Genomic DNA, 19290 nt, shown 5'->3' on the forward strand with positions numbered 1-19290 from the left:
ACACCATGGCGATTCATATCATTAATAAATATGTACCAGTATTTTTCCAAAGTTGCTCAGGATAGTGACAGGCAACAAATAGTTTGTTTGAATTCAGATAAAACAACATCTTGTATCAACATCCGTTTTACGTTTCTGCATAAAAAGAAATGAAGGTAAAGTTTAATTACTGTATGAGATAAGTTTGAAAGGGAAATAATGGTCCATGTAAATATTTGAGAAGGGAAATCACCAAAAGAAAATTCTTGAATAAACAACTTTATTCACATTATTATCAGGAGATTTTTATCACAAGTGATTGCAGCAAGAAAATGATGAGGCATGATCTATCAGCGAGGCAGTGTTTAATAAAAACTATATAATAATTAAAAGACACACAGGACAATTGGAGATACATGAAACAACCGTGCTTAAAAACCGCATATGTTGGTTAGGTAGGCTTTGACACTAAGTTAGGCTGTTTTGACCAGCTTAGTAACCAGCATGTGACCAGAAAACAACCAGCAAGATTCGTTTTCCCATATAATTTTTGATTCACAAAATGTTTTGTCTTCAAGTTTTTAAATCTTTATCGCTCTCATTCTTACAACTTGTTCTTTGCCGCCATCTAATGGACAAGAAACATTTCCACCATGATGTTGGTGACACCTGAGAATCGACTAATGCAAACAAATCTACAACTTCTTGTGTTTGATGACGTTCAGAATAACCGTCAGAAGATTCTCTTTGTTATTTGTGATGTTCAGTCCAGCTTTCTCCAACAGTTCATCAATCTTTTCAATGGAGTAGGGCCCTTGGATGGTGCTATATTTTCTCTTCAGCCTTTCCATTTCAGCTATAAAAACAGACATTTTAGGACATTTGTCAGCTTTCATGGTCGGCCTTCTTAACATAAAACTAGCTAAGACTACTACAAAAACGCTGGGTTGTTTTTTTTTTTTTTTTAGACAAATTAAACCGTTGGATTAAAAAGTCATTTAAATTGACCCAACATAAGGTTTAACAGTATTTTACATAACATTAATATAAAATCCAGCATGGTTTCTAGAGCGCATAGCTATTATAATGACACATACAATCTTTCCTAATAAATTACAGTCAAGAAATCATGTGGTGAACAGCACATTTGTGTATTTACTGAACAGGAAAATAATTTTATAGTAGTTTACCAGGTTTAATGTTTGATACCATTAAGATTTTTACTCCATTCTTTAAAAATAAATAATACGACATTACCTTTACTACCACAGTTGGCTCTGTTGAAAAGAGGAATGTGTATTACAGTCGGTGCATTGCAGCCTTCAAGCACATAAAAGTCCCTTGGAAAATCTTTTTCCTTTTTTATTTCCTCAGGGACTTCAGGGAAATCAATGTGTAGCTTTTTGCAAATTTCAGCCGTTTTTGTGAGAGACTGAAATAAAAAGAATATTTCTGATAGAGAATGTGTGTGTGAACTGAGCAGGCATTATATTTAGCATTGAGTATGCAGGTTAAAGGGCACCTATGATGAAAATCCTCTTTTTGAAGCTGTTTGGACAGAACTGTGTGTTGGTATAGTGTGTTCACAGCCATATTGGAGTAATATAAAGACAATAAGTCACTTTTTTATTTCCAGACGTTAAAATAGGATCGAAATCTCTCCCATTTCAAGGCAACGTAGAAGTGCGGTTTCCCTGCCCACCGAATTGATTGACAGCTGCGTATTAACATGTCTCGGTAGTAATGCATATATTCATAATCAACAAGACAGGATGTGCACAAAGCAACTGGGATTGAGAGATCTGTTCAGTTCACTGTGATCATCATCATCATCAAATGTGATCAAGAATGAGTTTTACAAGTTTGACACATTTTTAAAACAGTGCATGTTTGTAAGGAATTACAGCGATTTTACCATCTTTATCAGCACAGCCGTGTGTCAGTACAATTTTAAAAAAGACGCTTCAATCCTGGTTTGTGGACGTTAAATCAGGCTTATTTTGTACATTAACATAACTGATGTTAACACACAGCAGTGGATATTAACCCGTATCCTGTCACATTTGCCATGAAAAAACAGTGCAAAGCTAAACGCATACACTGTGTGTGACTCATCGTGGCAGAAAGGCTTGAATTAACTCCACAACAAATACATCAAATAATAATCATTGGGACAGTTCTTACTGTAGCATTTCTACTATAGCATTTCTCACAAACGTTACATGACATCTGCTTCCTTCATGTCTGTCACTGTGCTGTTTATCTGACGCAGTGGCAGCTACAAGATGCTAAGAGCTAAAAATTACTGAAAAGGTTTAATAAATAATCTGGGTGTATTGAACTGAAACTTTACAGACACATTCTGGAGACACAAAATATTTATCCTAAATCTTGAAAAAGGGATAAAATAGGTGCCTTTTAATAATAATAACAATAAAAAAAACATTTTTTACATTTACCTCAAATGGGTCGTCCTCGTTGAAATCGTGGGAGATTATGAGGTCAATGTGCCTCTCCTTCCTCAGCACTGGTAAAAAAGGTGAGTTGATGACGATCCCGCCATCAGCATAATGCCTCAGTTCATGTTTACAGATTCTAGAAACCTCCTTCTCTGAGGATGATAAATGTGTGTGTGTGTGTGCATTACATTAAAAGATAAAAACTGTTGTTTTAAATTACAATATTTGATGTTGCTTTGTTTATTCTCACAAATAAATGCACCCTTTAGCATTACTTAAATATTTTGACTAGTACTTTATCTTTTCATGTTTTACCATTACAAATTTACTTACCTGTCATTTTGTGCAGAAAGTTGTATGTTGTTCCCCAGACCCAGCAAGCAACTAACTCAGTGCATTTAACAATGACACTCCAGATCCCATTGCCTAAATTAAGAGCAAACATTTCTTGTGTAGTGATCAGCGGTAAAACCAGGAACTTGTGGAAATAAATTTCCAATATAAACAAATGCTGCAGAGTTAACACTAAACTCTGTCCCGTTTCTTAAGCTTATCAGAAAATTGCAATTGAGACAGTGATCATCTGTCTTTTGTTTATCTGAAAGACAAAGGTGTTAAGAGCCCAGAAATTGCAAAACAGCTTCTTGATCCAATCAACATTCTACATCGTCTCAGACACAGAGAGACGCGTGGATCACAATACCTCCATCTCACAAAAGAGACACAAATGGAATATTTCACTTCATATACCTGTAGATTCAAATGATCATGTATAAATTTAATATGCACTGCTTGAAATACTCCACTGTATGAAACTTTGCTTATTAATGTTTATATATGAATGCTTGGGTTAAGATCAACATTACATAGTGATGTTTAGACTCTATATATTGCAAATAATGTTTGGGTAAATTAGATGTGGTTTGGAAAGTGAATTATGCATAGGGAAATATTTAAGACTCTTAAATATTATAATAGTTAACAGTGGACTATGACTATGCAAAAGCCGGTCATACTATGGATGACACATCCCAGTGACCAACTCACAGGATCATCCAATCACAATGCTGGAATTGAATGGTGACACCTTTTCAATCACGCCTTCCAGAGAAAGTATTAAAAACATTTTCTTAAAGAGAGATGCATGGTAGAATTAAGTGCGTGGTAGTAACAAAGAAATGTGTGATGGTATGCGGTTGACACGGAATGTGGTCGAGAGTGGTATCAGAACTTTTGCTGCGTGTTCCAGCAAGGATTTGGTAATTGGATCCACAGTGCTTTTTCGAAGGCAGCTGAAACCATAGCTTCAAGACTACCACCACCAGAAATCTGCGTGTCCCAGATTTTCAGGAACTCTACGTTCAAGGATAAAGACGTCGATGTGTCCCCGACATCAGACCCACCACCTCCAGAAATCTCCAGTTCTACGTGTTCCAGAATCTACAGATTTCTTCATCTCAAAGCTCAAGGGAGCTAAGTCTGCTCGTTCCATGCTTCCAGGTCTGCAAGAAGATCCAACTTCTTCCAACCACTGCATTAATGGCAGCAACAACCACTACCTCCAGAAGACTCCAGTTCTGCATGTTCCAGAAACTACAGATTTCTTCTTCTCAAAACTCAAGGGAGTCTGCTCGTTCCATGCTTCAAGACCTGCAAGAAGATCCAACTTCTTCCAACTACAGCATTAATGGCAGAAATGTAAATATTCCACTTTCCAACCCTCTAAATGAGACCTTGGCATGGTGTGTTTAAGTATAAACTATTCTAATTAATTAGATGTTTATAACTGATATTCATTAATAACAAAAACTTCCTTAGTTCTTTGTTATTGTAGAATAAGGTTGACCTTACCTTGACTTAATCACCTTCATCACTCGCCTATGCACTTAATTTTCTGTACATTTAGTAATTTAGTTACCTTGTTTACTATTTTGTTAATAAATACACATTTATTACAACTGCGTCTTCCTTGTGTCAGATTTGGCCAGATAATAAACTCTTTTACATTTGTATATTTTAATTAACAATATTTTATTGTAAATTATTTTGACAGTGGAAAGCTGTCTGGTGCCCAGTTTAAAAGGAGTTATTTATCTGTTATTTCTACATCATTTGAGGCCCCACGAGAAGCTAAAATATCAATATTAATACTAAAATATTGATATTAATATTTGTTATGAATACAATTATCACTACAATTGTTATCAGTGTATAAAATAATTAAGAAGATTCACAAACATCCCTGATCTGCATCCTACATCTCAAATCATTAACTTTGAGGATAAAACTCACATGTCGGATCCCAGTAGGACTGCAGGTTGCATACGTATACGGTATATTCCTTAACAGTCTTCTTATTCATTTCTTTTGACTTGGTGAGTAATTTCTTGTATTTGTCTTCATCCAGCTTTCCTGCAATACATGCTATTATTAGATATTGCGCTGGATTTCTAATATATGTCACTGAAAGCTTACCAGGTCATGTATTATTATCTACAGTCTTTACCACAGTAGCAGAACATGAGGAACTTTTCATTTCTCAAGGTTGTCTGTTGTTCACCATAGATATATATACTAGATATCTTCCAATAGACAACAACAGCGTAGGCAACATTTAATGTAAATATCTATGGTCATTCACAAATGCATGACCACGCTAAATGGAGCAAATCCTGATGTTAGCAAGATTTTAAATTGAGTTTTATCAAAGAAATATAGCCTGTATTCCCATTTTCTGACCAAATGTTTTTACTCTTGTGCTTATTATGATAGATACCTCTCAGTAAGTCATTCAGGGTTTTAACCTGAGACGAAGGATCTTCATTTTTTAAAACCAGAAGATTCACTTGGACAAGAGTCAAGAGCAGTTTTCCAGCCCTGTCCAGGTGTCGAGCACTGAAGGACTGAATGTCTGTTTGTTTTGTTTCTGAAGACGAGAGGTCCGCCATCATCTCAGACTCTGACCCAAATAAGTCTAAGAGGAAAAGGTTGCATATTAATCTTTTACAAAATCACATTGATGGATAATGATTAATTACAATGACTTGCATTAAACTGTTTTCGAAATGAAATGATAGGGATAAAGGGAACTTACGTTTAATTATATATATCAGTTCCTCCAATATTTTTACAGGGTCAGCAAGACTACTACCACACAGACCTGCAGACCAATAAATAAATAAAAAATGTTTTATATTATATAATTATTAAACCCTGCCCTGAGCTTAAAGGGCCATGAACCCCCCGTCTCAGCAGGGTGTTTTCACACCTCTAGTTTAAAGAAAGTGGGTAAGTCCAGCTTTAGGTAGGAGTGTCGAGTGGCGAAACCGGGAAGGGTTTGGATGAAAAAGGCAGTTTTAGTATGTGCACTACAGCTGATTTTTACACAGGCAACACAAACGCAGGCAGGGCCAGCGCAAACTGGAAGAACAAATTTGTTCTCATTTATTCATTTTCTTTTTGGCTTAGTCCCTTTATTAATCAGTGGAATGAACCGCCAGCTTATCCAGTATTTGTTTTGTGCCCTTTTAGCTGCAACCCATCACTGGGAAACACTCTTTCACACACATACACAACTGCCAATTTAGTTTATTCAATTCACCTATACTGCATGTCTTTGGACTGTGGGGGAAACCGGAGCACCCGAAGGAAACTCACGCCAACACGGGGAGAACATGAAACCTCCACACAGAAATGACAACTGACCCAGTTGGGACTCAAACCTGTAGCCTCTACATATATTTCACATTTCTAAAAGAAAACTACTATGTGTATTATTTCAGCTCACCTTGCAGGAACAGCATGTCCATCTCGGGCTGCTCTTTTATTTTAACCCCTTGCTTAAACTGACTCCCAAAACTGGAGGAATCCACAAAAGCCCCAGTGATGGAGACGCCGGTCTCATGTGGTGTGATCTCAAGAAACGTATCTATGAAAAAAAAATGCTTTCTAAGTTTTGGACATAGATCATACAGCTAATAACAGCAGTGACATTACCTGCATCTAGTTTATCATCTTTGCTCTGCAAATCAATTACAGTGTAGATTGGATAAGGATCTTTGCTGTGTTGGCTCCTATGTCGACTGGTAAAAGTACTCTCGTCTATCTGTAGAAAAATAAAGCATTTTCTTAGAGGAGTAGTTCACCCAAAAATGCTAATTTACTCACTTTTTACTATTTAAGTGGTTTCAAATATTTATAAGTTTCTTTTTTTCTGTTGAACATTAAAGAATATATTTTTAATAACACCATTTACTTTCATAGTAGGTAAAACAGAGTGGGTGTCAATGATGACACATTCAGCATTTTTTGAAGCATCTTCTTTTGTGTTCAACAGAAAGAAAGTCATAAAGTTTTGCAACAAGTAAAGGCAGAGTAATCATTTTTCGAGTGAACTATCCCTTTAAATACTTGCATAGGCTGTCAAGCATAGTCCAAACAGATATTGCATTTTTCTATAGACTCTAGATCAGGAGCAGGCAAGATGCTTTATTCCACCTAAGACACAATGTTCTTCATTTTCTTGTCATCTCAACATAACAAAAAAAAAGTTGTTTTCTCATAATCACCACACTGGGCCTGTAAACAAACGAGACCAGTTAAATTACTTACAGTGGCTATAAGGAGCGCTGTACTTTTATACAGGTGAATGATGCTACAATTAAAACATTCCTACTGAAGGCGCTCTCCAAACAAATAGGTGTGTTACATGCAATGGTCAGCAGCTATAGCACAAGAGCAATATTGCCCCGTGATTGGCTGATTATAAATTTGCGCTAACGAGCAGTTGGACAGGTTTACCTAATAAAGTGGCTGGTGAGTATGTATATATATATATATATATATATATATATATATATATATATATAGATATCACAAACATGACTAAAATATGAGTGACTATGTATCAAATGATTTGAAAAGGATGAGGAAAATAAAGTGGGTTGAATCCAATAAGCCAGTGTTGCCAGGGTCACAGTTTTTGAAAATGTAATTGTGGAAAAAAATGTTGCAGATTTTGTTTTTTAGGCGTAGGCTTATTTTCGTAATGTGTTGTGGCCACAAAAATGTTTCGTTCTTTTGAATGCAAAATGAAAACGGAAACATTTCTTAATGGACATTTGCTTCAAATGAGCGAGTAAAACTGTATGAAGGCCACATCTCAGAAAGGTATGTAGAAGTTTTGTTTGACGTGGGGAAAGTCAGTTTTTTAACATGTATACTGTATCTGCAGGTATGAGTTTCACAAAGTATCTGAAAAAATCTGGTAAATCTTTCTCTTTGTGCAAACGGTGTAATCCATAAGAAAGAAATTAATAAAACTTTAGATTCGCTTGTGAGTGAGTAAATGGTGAGTTTTTATTTTTTGGGTGAACTATACATTTCAAGAGCTTCATTTCATGACATAATGCTTCATTTACGCAAAGAACATGACATTCGGTAGAACTTATCTCACCTCTTTGACCATCTTGCTTATAAACAGCACAGCCCAGACTTCAGTCAGACTGAAGTTATCCTTCTCTCTGTAGTATTCTTTAAGGGCCACATATTTGTCCATCAAACTGACATCAGGGCCAACAAGTTTCTGTATGATGTCATCCTTCACTACTTCCAGCTTCTTGGACCAATTAGGTTCTTTGTATAACGATGCCATACACCTAATGAAGGGGGAAAAAGTTCATCATTTGTTTAAATTCAGCTGGATCGGATGATCTAAATGTATTTGTTCATTTACCAGGTCGATCCTGAGATTCCAGCAAGATACATCATGCAGTCCATCAGATCAGTTTGAGCCAGAGCGTACAGTGATTCCAGCAAACTCACCATTGCTCTTTCACTTCCTCCTGAACCCAGCAGTGCGATGTTGGGCACCTGGTCCTGTGAAAATGTAGATCCCATGAAGTGCTTTTAAATGTGCATTTTTGTATTCAATGTTTGACGTAATCTCAACTGAGACACAATGAGTGGACAGGACATAGAGTAGCTCCTTCCCTTATAAGAAACAGCCAATAGCGGTTTGTTTTTCTCACAGCGCTGCCAGCGAAAGTGGTTGAGCTCAAGCGCACCAAGTGAAAAGGAAATGAGAAGCATCTTGAAGGGGGTGGGGCATGTCTGATATTAGCGAGCATTTAATTGGTCAAGATTTGATGAGAAACTGAAGTATGAGGTGATGTGAAAAAAGCATTGATCCATTTAGGTGGAAATGACAAACTGCAAGCTTTAGATGTTTATTACATTTTTAAATCTTCTAAGAGAAGTTTATTTATAAACTAATTTCGAGAGAATCATGTGCTTATGTTTGACCACAGCCGGTCCTACATTAGCTAATACATGATCTCCCAATCAGATGATTCCTAAGTCACTATAAACAACCACAGTCTTCATTCCACAACCATCTTCATCTGGGAGAAACCCCCCTTCCTCCCCTTCTCCTCCCCCCATAACCCAGTGGTTAGCACTGTTGCCGGATTCCTTGAGCTCAGGGCTCTCTCCTCGGACAGCATGCCAAAGAAGCCTATTATAAATCATCAGCTAAGTGTGAACACTTGAAACGGAAATTTTGTCACTTATTTGAAGCGCACTAGCTTATAGATATGCTTAAAACTAACATACTGATACTAACATTTAAAAAAAACATTGTTTTATTTCAATGGACCTTTAATAATGGGTTAGTTCTCCCAAAAATGAAAATTCTATTATTAATTACTTAACCTCATGTCGTTCCAAACCCATGAGACCGTTCATCTTTTGATCATCAAACTACATATAAGCCAATTTTATTTTTTGTTGCACAAAAATGTTCTTGAAGCTTCCTATGATTACAATTGAACCTACGAAGTCACTTGGAATATGTTTTGACATTTTTTTTGTTTTTTTGGACTTTGAATTAGAGGTTACAGCTGACTCGAGCAGGTTCAAGTCTATATTTTAATGTAAATGGTCAGTCGAGTAGGATTTCAATATATTATATAATATATCAGGTCTGTGTTTAATACTCACGTCGATCAGGCTTGGAGAACACCCCACTTTGCATGAGTTTTGTAACTTGCAACTATAACTAAATTAGGATGGGATATAAGCAGGAATTAGCGTGTTTTAAAACATGAGCGTATTACCTCAGCTGCAAGAAGCTGAGCTTGGTATCATTTTCAATAGTGGTCAGCTAATGAAACTTGAATGTAGTCTATTGACCTTATTCTTAACCTAAGAGCCGGCTGAACCATTGGAATCTTTTTGGCTTGAGACTTCTGGTCTCATTCACTTCTATTCATTTTTAGATGTTAAAAACAGCTATTTATGTTGCTTAATGTTGCAAACTGCTATTTTCTTATTATATAAGAAAATATTCTACTTTTTTAAGTTTAGTAAGGAATGCACTTGTTTGTAGAGCAAGTAATTTGACCGTTTTTTATTCCTAGTCATTTATTCCGTGAGCAGCTGAATGTGGTATATGCACAGGAAGTCTTAATTTTCAGTAAGCCAGCCTCCAGCCTCACGCTTCCAGTAAATTCTCTTTTCTTTTTAAAACTGCCACATTTAAGGTCTGATTTCTTTAAAAATCAGCGATCTTCACTGCCTGATAGATATACAAAATGACGTGGGTCTCACATCGGACCAGAAGCCCTGCATTAAATTCAGTTTATTTTACTCAAGTGTTTCCAGTCTTTCATCTAGTTTTACGCTTGAACAACTAAATGAATGCTTAAGTCTATTTAACTGACTACATTTTAATTACAATACAACATCGATGCTGTAAAAGGAACCTTATGAAATTGAAAATACGCACATTAAGCTTTCACCGGAAGTTTATCATTGGCTGAAAAACACTAGCTATGCATACAGCCCATTTGCAGTTCTAAAACAATTGCAAAAACTAGCGCACTTCTGCATCACAGTATAAAGTCAATACTAATGCGTCAGTCATTGCCTTGTTTTTTGTTTTGTTTTTTGGCCCGTGAAGACCTTTTGTACATCTTGAGGATGAGAGAGCTCTAAAATAACTTCATTTGTGTTTCTCAAAATGATCAAAGGTCTCAGGGTTTTATTAATAACAGAATTTTCATTTTATTTTGGGTGAAGTAACCCTTTAAGTTGCTCTTCTGTAAAGAGTTCAGTCAAAAGAAAAGATGACCTGCTGAAACCTTTCCAAACAAGACATTTCCGTAAGCTGCTCTCTAACATTATGTCATTCTATTTTTATGTAATGCAGACAGGTTCATATCAGTTCAGAGTGAAAATCAGTTTGAATTCCAAAGTAACAAAGAAATATATATTTTTATAAAGATAATATGATACATTAAAATGAGAAAATTATGCAGTGTGGAGAAAAATCTCAATCTAAACCTTAAATGCTTATGAAATTTTGTGTAAGAATCTTTTTTATCTTAGGATATGGTGTGGCAGTAAAATGTTTAACTGACAAGGGTTCTTGCAAAACCGAAATTTTGGTTTTGGTTTGCGCTTATGTGAAATGTGACCATAAAGATGGGGCCCTAGCATGAGAGAGGTGATGTAATTTCCTTGTCTTCAATGGAAAAGTACATTTTGTAATGCAACCTTGAAGATTAGACAAAACTCTCCCTTCATTGTCACAGTCTGCAGTGACCTCCGTTTCTGTATAACCGTCTGACCTTCTCTTGCAAGACATTAGACCCTTTTCACATTTCTGGATTACTCAGCAGTGGAAGTCATCATAGGTGGGTAAACATAGAGCACAGTGAACTGAAGAATACCACAAATACATATTTTGTATTCCTGTTTGCTCAACATTAGATTTTCTGTCTCACCTATTATCCATGCATTAGGGTTAAGATTTGGGCTAGGGTTTGGTCGCTCCTTGCACAACCGATAATTAATAAAAAAAATTGTAATTTGATACCAAGTTTATATAAAAAGTATAGCTTTATAAATGTGGATACATAAAAAAAATCAAGATATTAAAAATGTCAAGGATTTAATATGCTGATGATTAGTGTTGGGGTAGCACGAGTTATGTAATATTACATTTCTAAGTAACGAGTAAAGGAGCGCATTCATGAAATTACGTAATAATATTTGAGTTACTTTTTTAAAAATGTAACTTGAATTACATTTTAGATTAATTAATACACTTTTAAAGAATAGTTTGTTGAATTAAAATTAGTGTAATCATGTTGAATCCCACTAAATGAGAAAATGAGCTCCCCGTGGGAACAGACAAAAACCAAGATGGTTTAGCCTTACATTTCTGTGATGGAAGTATTCTCATTATTTTGAACATATGGAAGAAAATTGAATAGTCACTGATACTCAATGGACAGTAATTTAACTGAACTAATAAGACAATAATACAAAAGAAGCAAACACGTTGCTTTTTTAACTTTCATTAACCTGTAGTCTTTTGCAAAAATCTATGGCTGCATTATAATATGCTCCTCTTTATAAGAGATGATTGCAGTGAAATTCTGTTTGGTTTCTAGTGAAAGCTAGATAATGTCATGTATTTTCAGACAGAAATATGCAGTGTAGCAGTATTGAGATGTGTGAAATTAAATTGAAACTGAATAGGCTTCGCAAAAGTTTGGTAACCTTCTCGTTTGTGTGGATTTCAAAACCAGAAGTCACTTAATAATGATTGAGTACAACACAAAATTGATATGAGTGACTCAGTGAACCTTAACACTCCCAACACAGGTGCAACCAATCATGGAAAAGGATATTTAAGATAGCTGATTGATAGTTGTGCTTCTCCGTATTGTAAACCTGAAAGTAGCAACATGGGAACCTCAAAAGAACTTCCCAATGACCTAAAACTAGGATAATTCATCAACATCAATTAGAAGAAGGATGCAAAAAGCTAACATAAAGGTTTAAAGTCTCTATCTCCACAGTCAAAAATATAGTAAGAAAATGGAAGGCAACAGGAACATGTCTTGTGAAGGCAAGATGTGCTAGACCAAGAAAAATATCTCAAAGGCAAAGCGCAGAATGGTTGGAATGGTCACAGACAAACCACAGACCACCTCCAAAGAGCTCCAGGAACATCTTGCTGCTAATATTGTCATTGTAGATCGTGTCACAATCCAGCGCACTCTTCACAAAGAACAGCTCAATGGAAGGTGATGCATTCAGCAATCTCCCAATAATATCCAGCGGCAAAGTGAGGCATTTCAACAGATTTAGGGTGTTTTACTGTATTTTACATTTTACTGTATATTTTTGAATAGTAGATATTTTATAGTAGATATTCAGTCAGTCCAGTTTAAAGCAGCTGGTCTTTTGCAATCTCCTTGTTGACCTGTGGTTCTCTTTGAATCTCTCTCTGTGTGTGTGTGTGTGTGTGTGTGTGTGTGTGTGTACCCCCTGAAATAGCAGTGGCCACCCCCTGGCCACCCAATGTAAAAAATTGTAGCTCCGCCACTGGGACCGAGTGTGGACACCCCTGGTTTACACGCTGTTATTTCAGCAAAGGTGGCTCTACAAAAGACTGATGTCCTTATTTTGTTGGGGTGCCCAAACTTTTGTACCTGTCTGTTTTAGTTAAGACTTAAATTGCATTGCATCTGCTGATTAAATAAATGTTACGTCAGAACTAAAAATTATCAGGGGTGGCCAAACTTTTGCATAGGACTGTCTATACGGCATAGCGTCAGGAAGTTTTCAGAAGGTAACATTATTCTATTTTTTTCTAATTCCTTTTTTTAAAGGTAAATGAAGGTGTAGTTTATACAATGTGTCATTAAATGCAGAGCTCCTCTATTAAAAAAAAAGAAAAAAAACCCTGCAAGTTCTGAATAAGATCCTCATGCAGGTATGAAAAAGTAACTCAAAAGTAATGCATTGCTTTCCTTAAAAAGTAACTAAGTAAAGCTACTAGTTACTCTTTTGGGGAGTAACTCAATATTGTAATGCATTACTTTCTAAAGTAACTCTCCCCAACACTGCTGATAATGAACGGCTTTAATGAAATTTAATGATAATGTATCGTCTGCATTTTTTAAATATTCTTTATTCTGGACATATGAATTTAAATATAAATCTAATCTAAAATTAGATTACAAAATGTGCAAGGGACTTGAAGTATCTATTGAGCTGTGTAGTAAAAGATTTAGTGTAGGTGTATTTGAAAAAAATGTTACCAGACTACATTGTATGCCATGTCTTGTAAGACACTCCAGAGTTGATTGTCTCCTGTTGGTCACATGGTTAATCTCAGCCTCATTCAGTGAATGACTGATTCTCACTTTAACACTGTAGAAAAACAATCAGGGACAGAAAGAACAGTTTGTAGGTGTAACATTCATAAAATCAAACCATTCAAATGATCATGCATGTGATACTATGATGGGAAAAAAGTAAAAAAGATTTCATTTATAAGTGGTGTAGAAAGTGTATGTAGCATTACCCTTCGCTTGGAATTTCTTCAGACATAATTGAAAAGGTTTGTTAAAATAAGCCTGTAAAAAAGAACAGGCTGTTGTGAATTAAAATAAAATGTATTAGTTCTGAACTGAATAATGGCAAGCATTTCTGAATCACCATTCCAATTTTTAACATCATCCAGAAACACAGAATCATTAAATCGCTAAATATATAAAATATATCATAATTGGAAAGTAATTTTTCACTTTTAATATGTGATTTAAAAAGCACTTACCTAAGCTGGCAGTGGTTGCTGTCGTCTGCAAAAATAAAACTGAAACTTATGTGAGCACGTGACGTTAAGAGGAAATGTAAGATTTTGGAAAAAATGTAGAAGACCTGGCTGATTTCTCAAATGATAATGTTTCCAATCTAGGCAAAAATTCACTTTCATCAAAAATGTACATATTTGTTGATGCCATACAATACACAATTTAAAAATGCGCTGGTTAAGAAATATTTTGTCATTAAAATATGTCATATAAATTGTCATTTTGAACATTTTAATTGAATTTTATGAAAAAGCACCACATCAGTAAAATTTCTAAAAGATCACATTGCGCTTGAGTACCCATGCTAAAAATTCAGCTTTTCCATCACACTGTAATACATTTGTTGCTATGTTCATTTTTTAAACGTTTAATGCAAATAAATTTTAGTTTATTAAGTTATAGTTTATTATAGTTATTATAGTTGTTTTAAGGTATTATAGGTCATTATAGTTTAGTTTTTCATCATTTCAACTTACATCAATAAAGCAAAAATGTAAAAATCAAGTTAAAATTTGTATAACTTAATAAAGGTGAAACCTGATTAGCTTATCAAAATACCTTTATTTTTCATATTGTAGAAATAGCATAAGCACAACAAAGTCAGTAACAAAGATATTTGGCATATCATTTATAAAACAATAATTCAATTGTCAAATAAATGAAAAATTTTGTATATTGTGTCAAATTTCAATTTAAAACTACTCTGTACAAAATTGTATGATCTATAAATCATGACAATATGTTTTTACATGCAGCGTGGTGGCGCAGTCGGTAGTGCTGTTGCCTCACAGCAAGAAGGTCGCTGGTTCGGGCCCGGCTGGGTCAGTTGCCATTTCTGTGTGGATTTTGCATGGTCTTCGCATGTGTTTCCTCCAGGTGCTCCGGTATTCCCCAAATTCCAAAGACATTGTTATAGGTGAATTGGATAAGCTAAATTGTCCGTAGCCTTATTCCAAAATGGATTAAATTCATTTACGTCCTCAAAATTCTACACATAATACCCCATAATGACCATGTGAAAAAAGATTTTTTGAAATTGTTGCAAATTTATTACAAATAAAAAACCTGAAAAATCACATGTACATAAATATTCACAGCCTTTGTCGTGAAGCTCTAAATTGAGCTCATGTACATTCTGTTTCCACTGATCATTCTTGAGATGTTTCAGCAGCTTAATTGGAGTTCACCTGTGGTAAATTCAGCTGATTGGACATGATTTGAAAAGGCATACACCTGTCTATATAAGGTCCCAGGGTTGACAGTGCATGTCAAAGCACAAACCAAGCATGAGGACAAAGGAATTGTCTGTTGACCTCCGAGACAGGATTGCACAAAGCTGGGGAAGGTTACAGATAAATTTCTGCTGCTCTAAAACTTTTAATGAGCACAGTGGCCTCCATCATCCATAAGTAGAAGATGTTTGGAACCACCAGGACTCTTTCTAGAGCTGGCTGGCCATCTAAGCTGAGTGATCGGGGGAGATGGGCCTTAGTCAGGGAGGTGATCAATAACCCGATGGTCACGCTGTCTGAGCTCCAGCGTACTTCTGTGGAGAGAGGAGAACCTTACAGAAGGACAACCATCTGTGCATCTGTGAACTGGAAGACTAGTCAGGATAGAGGGAAAGATGAATGCACCAATGTACAGAGACATCCTGAATGAAAACCTGCTTCAGAGGTCTCTTGACCTCAGCCTGGGGTGACGGTTCATCTTCCAGCAGGACAATGACCCAAAGCACATCACCAAAATATCAATGGAGTGGCTTCACAACTACTCTGTGAGTGTCCTTGAGTGGCCCAGCCAGAGCCTAGACCTAAATCCTATTGAACGTCTCTGGAGAGATCTGAAAATGGCTGTACACCGTCGCTTCCCATCGAACCTGATAGAGCTTTAGAGGTACTGCAAAGAGGAATGGGCAAAAATTCCCAAAGATAGGTGTGCCAAGCTTGTGGCTTCATATTCAATAAGACTTGAGGCTGTAATTGCTGCCAAAGGTGCATCAACAAAGTATTGAGCAAAGGCTGTGAATACTTATGTAGATCTGATTTTTCAGGGTTTTTATTTTTAATAAATTTGCAACAATTTGTGTGTAGAATTTTGAGGAAATAAATCAATTTAATCTATTTTGGAATAAGGCTGTAACATAAAAAAAGTGGAAAAAGTGAAGCGCTATGAATACTTTCCGGATGCATTGTATGTGTGTGAATGAGAGTGTATGTGTGCTTCCCCGTGATGGGATGTGGCTGGAAGGGCATCCCCTGCGTAAAACATATGCTAGATAAGTTAAACTAAAGGCTTAACTTAAATAACTTTTATTTTAAAAAAAATTTAAACAATACTTACAAATTTAAGGCAACCATGTTTTTTTCACTCTGTGAATAAATTCAAAGACCTAAAAATAAGTGTGTTTCAAGTTGAGTTTTTCACAATTTAACCTCAGTAAGATTTCATTTGGATGCAGTATCAAACCTTTACGCTGGAGTAAATTAATTTCCATTACAAACAACATGATTGTGACTGTTTTCCAGGAACATTTAAGCTTACGAACTGATTTTGTAATCACATGGCACTTGCAAATACCATTAAAATATAGCTCTTGGCAAATATATTTTTGTATTTTTTATCTAATAATTTTGTCTTTAGTGTTAGATTTTAAAAGGTGAAGCTGTTTTGTAAAAAACACACAGCTACTGAGCAATCAGCATTTTAAGTTAATGCTAGAATAAAGGAACTAATAAAAACGAGTCAATTAAAAATGTAATTTTGTTCAGTCTGAGTGTACACTAAAATTAAATGTCATGTTTATAATTTGCAGAAAGGTGTGTAGCACTAGTGGTTATTGTGAATGTGTGTGTGTGCACAACAACAGTATGCAGCAGGTGTGTTTGCATTAGCAGCGCTGTAAAGATTGAGACAAGGCAGACAATAAAAGACAATTGCGCAAACACAATCTTGTCTTCACAAACATCTCTTTACACACCGCTGAATTTGAATCCCCTGAACTAATGAGTTTATCACAATTCAACAACAATAAACATGCAGAAAGAGTGACCACCATCACTAATGCATGACAAAAAAATACATTTACCCAGACAGAGGTTGCAAGAGCGGTCGGTGACGTCAAATACTGTGTATGAACACACATCGGCACGTTATCAGCGCGCAAGCAGAAACAACACTGTGTGTGCGGACGCTGTTTAACACACACACACAAACACACTGTATCTGTGACGTCAGGCCTGATGATTCTGACTGGCCGGTGGATGACCTCTCTGATCAAGTCAAATATCATCAGAATCGAAAAAGTTACAATGTGACCTTTGACCTCTTAAAAGGCAAAGTATGAGGTAATGTATGAGGCAGAAGCAGACATCTGTCTTCTATTGTTACAATTAGATAAAAACATGTTTTTGTATGTGTGCGTCTGTGTGTGCGTGTGTGTGTGATTTGAACTACTTAATCCAATATATTCTTTAATTTTTCGCCAGTGATTGTGGAATACAATACAGAATGATGTAAGCTTATATTAAGAATATGACATGTACACCACAAATATGCAATGTGAGTTGCTGTAGCCAATTTATGAAAATGTGATAATATATAATAATAAAGCTTCTATTAGGAATGTTTCTGAATAGTGTTTCTGAAACCATATATTATTTTTGCTTTTATATTTCTGAATATAATATAATATAATACAATTCATTTTCTTTTCGGCTTAGTCCCTTTAATAATCTGAGGTCACCACAGAGGAATGAACTGCCAACTTATCCAGCATCTGTTTTACGCAGCAGATGCCCTTCCAGCCACAAACTCCACACAGAAATGCCAACTGACACAGCCGGGGCTCGAACCAGCGACTTTCTTGCTGTGAGGCGATATAATATAATAAAAATATAATCTAATATTATAAAAATATAATATAATATAATATAATATAATATAATATAATATAATATAATATAATATAATATAAACTCTATTAATACAGATATGCTTGACTGAGCTTTCCTCCCAAATTTAGACATATTACATTCATTAACCCGGGTTTCTGCAGGTTTCACCAAATTAAATTTAAGACATTTTTAAGACCATTATGACCATTTTAGACTTATACAGGGCTAAACGAATTATTCAGGCATTCGAATACCCCAGTTGGAAAAGATTTTCAATTGGCCTATCCAAAATATTATTATAATGTCATACATTTAATAATACAAAAATACTAATTTAATAATAACAAAATATAAAAGTCAGGTTAGTATCCTCAACAGTAAATAAATTGAGAACTTTTAAACAAGTGTTACTGTAAGGAAAGCAATTAAATGCTATAGTTAAATATAAAGTAAATAAGTTTTATTGAGATTGGGCTTGTTGGTGATTGTATGGGTGTTATTGGCCAGATTGGGTAGCTATACATGAACGAAGGAAAAATAAGACCTGTTAAAAAAAGATTTAAGACCTACAACACAATATTTCAGTAGATTTAAGACTTTTTAAGGCCTAAAATTTAGCTTCTGAGATTCAAAATATTTTAAGACTTTTTAAGACCCCTACCCTGATTAACAATATTACATATACTAATAAATCCTATATTAGAACAAACATGTAATATCAATAACTACTAAAGCCTGTTTATTACATTTTATATTCAATTAAACTCAAGCTTATTTGTATAGCGCTTTTTACAATAATTACTGTTCCAAAGCAGCTTTACAATGGGTGCATGTTATTACATTACAGTTAAAATAAGAAAGTTAAGGTGAAAGTTAAGCTGTAAGCTGCTGTGTATATAACAGCATATACCTACTCCCAGCACAGGGCTATTTATATCGAAGTTGATATTTAGTTGTATTGGTGTTTGTAACATCTAGTTTTTTATGAGGTGGGTTGTTAGCCCAATGCTCAACCCCCAATCTGGAGGACCAGGACATTTACACATAAACTACGGACAATTTTGTCTATTCAATCCACCTATAGCGCATATCTCTGGACTGTGGGGGAAACCGGAGCGCCCGGAGGAAACCCAAGCAAACACAGGGAGAACATGCAAACTCCACACGGAAATGCCAACTGACCCAGCTGGGGCTCGACCTTCTTGCTTTGAGGCGACATCGCTACTCAACTCTGCCATCGTATTGCCATATAACATAATATAACACAAAATTATACAAACTGTA

The 19290-nt window shown here is 35.5% G+C and overlaps 1 protein-coding gene across 1 annotated transcript; it reads right to left on the reverse strand.

The window, feature by feature from the left end:
- Positions 1-282: 282 nt before the first annotated feature.
- LOC130246907 (cytosolic phospholipase A2 gamma) lies at positions 283-14113 on the reverse strand. The gene is made up of 14 exons (XM_056480074.1): positions 14074-14113; positions 13822-13873; positions 13556-13667; positions 8173-8315; positions 7894-8095; positions 6435-6543; positions 6226-6366; positions 5533-5598; positions 5215-5412; positions 4731-4850; positions 2772-2864; positions 2439-2590; positions 1237-1411; positions 283-835 (listed from the first exon to the last, which is right to left on the reverse strand). Exons 2-14 carry the CDS (start codon positions 13845-13847, stop codon positions 675-677), a joined length of 1698 nt encoding a protein of 565 aa, XP_056336049.1. The 5' UTR covers positions 13848-13873; positions 14074-14113; the 3' UTR covers positions 283-674.
- Between the last annotated feature and the right edge of the window lie 5177 nt (positions 14114-19290).

This window comes from Danio aesculapii, chromosome 19 (genome assembly GCF_903798145.1).
Source record: "Danio aesculapii chromosome 19, fDanAes4.1, whole genome shotgun sequence".
In the NCBI taxonomy this organism is placed as follows: Eukaryota; Metazoa; Chordata; class Actinopteri; order Cypriniformes; family Danionidae; genus Danio; species Danio aesculapii.